Raw genomic sequence first — 3,797 nt, forward strand, 5'->3', positions numbered from 1 at the left:
GGGCGCAGCACTGGGAACCCAGCTTGTCATCAGTGTCCCTGAGGCACCCGCACACTGGGATGCAAATAGCTCTAGGCCCACGCGGCTCCCGGTCTGCTGACGAGGGTGGCTTGCTGCTGTTTCTTCTCTCTCTTTTTTTTTTTCTGGGAGCAAAATTCAGAGTAAGAGCTGGCAGTTCTGGAAACTTTTCCTGGCTCCTCAGACAACCGTAGCAATAATGGAGTAGAGAAGATCCTCTTCAAGCACTTTCTGCTGACTCTCACAGAGGACAAGGAAGGACTCTCATAGGGGACAGGAAGCGGGGACTCTCACAGAGGACAAGAAGGAAGGACTCTCATAGGGGATAGGAAGCGGGGACTCTCACAGAGGACAAGAAGGAAGGACTCTCATAGGGGACAGGAAGAAGGGACTCTCACAGGGGACAGGAAGGAGGGACTCTTCCTCTGGAGTGAGTGGTCCTCAGGCCCACTTGGTGCAGGGCTGGGTGAAGAGACCCCCTGCTTACACTGTGAGGAGACAAAGCTCCCATTAGTGTGTAACCCAGGCCTGTGGCTCCTCTGACAAAGGGACTGGCATCTCCTCATTCCTAGCTCTTCAGAGGGCCTCATGCTGTCCCAGAGGTCTGGGCTACCTCCTGCTCCAGGGCCTGGAGCTCCCCAGGCAATCCCCCAGGCTGAGCCCTTCAGTCTGGAGGCAACTGCTGCTGTAGGATATATAGGGGTGGCCGTGGAATGGTGGGTGTCACACTGGGTAGAAGGGAATGATTTGAGCTGGAGACTAAGGGGAGGAAACAGGAGTGGGCTTAACCCTGGGACACAGGCTGGTGCGGCTGAATTCACTGAAAGGCAGGGCGCACAGCATGTCCCGCTCTGAGGCCTGCCCTCCTTACAGCAGACAGGGGTTTAGGCAGGATTTTGGAGCCCCAACCCTGCATCAATTCTCACACTTAGTAAAAATTCTTACTAAGAAGCATTTCCTTTGTCTGAAGGTCCCTTGAGGGTTTCATTCCTACGGTCCAGCTCTAGACTCCCTGCCCTCACCAGCCCAGTACAATCAGGGGTCCAGTGGTCTGGGCTAAGCCAAGCCCCAGAAGACAAGGACAAGGGGCTGCCTGTGCCCAGCAGCTTCTCCATCTTGGAAGGCCTGGCTGTGGTCTCATCTGGTGGATGTCAGTGGACAGACACAACGTCCTCAGGAGGGAGGCTGGAATGTAGAGCCTGGAGGCCAGATGGAGCAGAGGCTGATAGGAGGTGCAGTGTCCATTCTCCACAGGAGGAAGTGGGAACAGACAGGGGCGGTGACGGTAGGGCGTGCCATCTCTCCAGGGCCCCCTGAGTGGCTCCAAGACAGAGAGGGCCGTGTGGGAAGCCTGGATTCAGCCTGTTTCTTTGGTAACTGGCCTTTTCCAAACCCAAGCCTGGTGAGGCCCCGTGTGGTGGGAGCCTGCAGATTTGCAGGGAAGCAGTGGCAGCCTGTGGGTGGGCCGTGACTGGGAGGCTGGCCAGCACGCCTCAGGTAGCTGAGCGACAGGTGGTGCTTGGGAGGCAGAGGCTGGGTTCCAGCATGAGAGACCTGCTCATGTCCAACTCGAGGTTGGGGGTCTTTCCTTTGAGATTCATCTTTATTCCACTTTGAAGTGATCACAGAAACTTCTGTGTCGGAATCACAGCTCTGAGGAGCTCCAGGGTTTCTCACATTTCCTCTCCCATCACATGTTTCTCTCTGAGCAGTGTTAGCTGGATTTACTGAGGAGAACAGCCTTATTTATAGAGATTTCCAAGTAGGTGTCCATTCCGAGGGAGTGTGAAGCTCGCCCAGAGCTGCTTCAGAGGGAGGGCTGGAGGAGGCCGACTGTGAGGACCAGTGGGAGCAGCGGCAGGAGCAGAGAGGCCCTGGGGGCAGTGACCACTGAGGGATGAAATACAGGCATTAAGGCCAGGAGGCACCTAGGCTGGCACTCGTGTGCAGGGCTTGACCGAGCGCATTTCTGTGCACTAAACTCACCAAGTCTCCCTCTTTCTACCCTGTCACAATTTCTCTTTCCCCTGGTTTCTTTACATATTCATTCTTTTTAAAATTATACTACATGTATATTTATGTAGTTGCCTCATCCCTTCTGGAAGAGTATTTTTAGCATTTATATTCATTATCCCTGTCTGTCTGGGTTATATAGCCAGTGTTTCTGCTGTAACTGTAGCCTTCCCGTTCAGTCCCTCCTGAGACACTTCACCTTGATTGTTTGTAACGACTCAGAGCACCCTTCGGATCACCCAAGGGTTTTGGGTGAAAGGCCCAGAATGATGCAGGGAAATATGGCAGGACACCCGCTCCTCCTCTAGTAATGGGTGTGAATGAGCCCGTCCAGGGTACTACAGCCCTACCTGCACCCGAGCACTGCTGAGACAGCATCCCTTCCAGAGCTGCCACGTAGTCGAGGCCCAGCCAGTCACGGTATGTGGTTTTCTCCCCGACGGGCACCGCCCGGATTGTGGCGTCCTTGAAAAGCAGGTCTTGGCCATGATAGTCGGAGGAGTCAAACATTTTGAAACCATTCTTATTGTGGTCATCTCCAAACAGATCCTGGAAGCACCACAAGCAGACCTGCTTTTCATCCGGGCTCACAAATGGTCACTCAGGTGCCATCTGCTATTCATTGCTTTACATATGATGAATCAAAGATCAGGGAATTTCAGGGTGCCAAGACTCTGAATTGAAATTGGAAGCTTGACAACTCATTGACCTCTGTTATCAAAGGGGACTTGGAGTAAGATATGATAACACTACCACAGTAAGGAGTGAAGAGGCGAACAATCATTTGGGGGAAATTCAAGGATACTCTTGAGGATCTGATGACAGTATCGGCCTTCTCCCCAGAAAAATGCACATCCACACAGGGTCCTTCCCCCACGTCACATCAGAAAGTTTAGGGAGAAGGTGGGAGGAGAGGAGAGAGGGTGGGTTAGGAACCGAGGATCCCCTTGTCAGCCTAGGTTCCAATTCTAGATGCATTTTGAAAGTGCAGCCAACAGGATTTGCTGATGGATTGGATGTAGGACGTGAGAGGAAGACTGGAGTTCAAGATAACTCCCGAGGAAAGGGAAAGGCTGAAGGAAGAAGAGCGTCTAACCTTGAACTTGTTTGGTGTGAGATGCCTGTTTGAAAAACCGGCTGAAATGTCAAGTAGGTAGCTGTTAAAGATGTGAGTTTGAGGCTGAAGGGTGGATGGCGGCAGGGCTGAAGATGTCCATTTAGGAGCCATCAGTGTATAGATGGGTGTTAATGACATGGATGGGACTGGATGAGACCCACAGGGGAGGTAGGCGTGGCAGAGAGGAGGGTCAGGATTGAACACTGGGGCATTCTAGCGGTTACAGGCTGGAAATGAGGAGGAACCAACACAGGAGACTGGAGGGGTGTCTGGAGAGGGAGGGCGGAGAGCCAGGCAGGTGTGGGCCGTGAGCCAAGGGGAGAAGTGCTTTCAGAATGAAGGAGTTGAAAGACGGAGCTGCAGCCAGTGCTGGTGAGAGGTCAGGTAGATGTGGACTGAAAAATAGCCACTGGACTTAGCAACATGGCTCACTGTGCTCTTGACCAGGGCAGGTTCAGGGCTCTGATGGGGGCTGGTCTAGAGAGACCGGAAGGAGGCTCCAGAGCAGAGGTGATTTTTGGAAGGGTTTTTGCTGTGAAGGAGAGTGGGATTATGACTATAAGAGGATGTGAGGCCAAGAGAGTGTTTTGTTTTGTTTTGTTCTGATGGTAGAAATAGCAGCATGAGAACGGTCCAGCTGAGAAGGGGG

At 52.9% G+C, this 3,797-nt stretch overlaps 1 protein-coding gene across 1 annotated transcript in view; it reads right to left on the reverse strand.

Annotated features, from left to right (window-relative positions):
* Positions 1 to 368: 368 nt before the first annotated feature.
* MELTF (melanotransferrin) overlaps positions 369 to 3,797 on the reverse strand; it is a 24,372-nt gene continuing 20,943 nt past the window's right edge. The window contains exons 14-15 of the mRNA XM_011383243.2: positions 2,382 to 2,580; positions 369 to 1,908 (exon numbers count right to left, since the gene is read on the reverse strand). Coding sequence (XP_011381545.1) covers positions 1,826 to 1,908; positions 2,382 to 2,580 — 282 coding nt within the window. The 3' untranslated portion in view covers positions 369 to 1,825. The remainder of the gene's footprint in view (positions 1,909 to 2,381; positions 2,581 to 3,797) is intronic.

This window comes from Pteropus vampyrus, unplaced genomic scaffold (assembly GCF_000151845.1).
Source record: "Pteropus vampyrus isolate Shadow unplaced genomic scaffold, Pvam_2.0 Scaffold14, whole genome shotgun sequence".
In the NCBI taxonomy this organism is placed as follows: domain Eukaryota; kingdom Metazoa; phylum Chordata; class Mammalia; order Chiroptera; family Pteropodidae; genus Pteropus; species Pteropus vampyrus.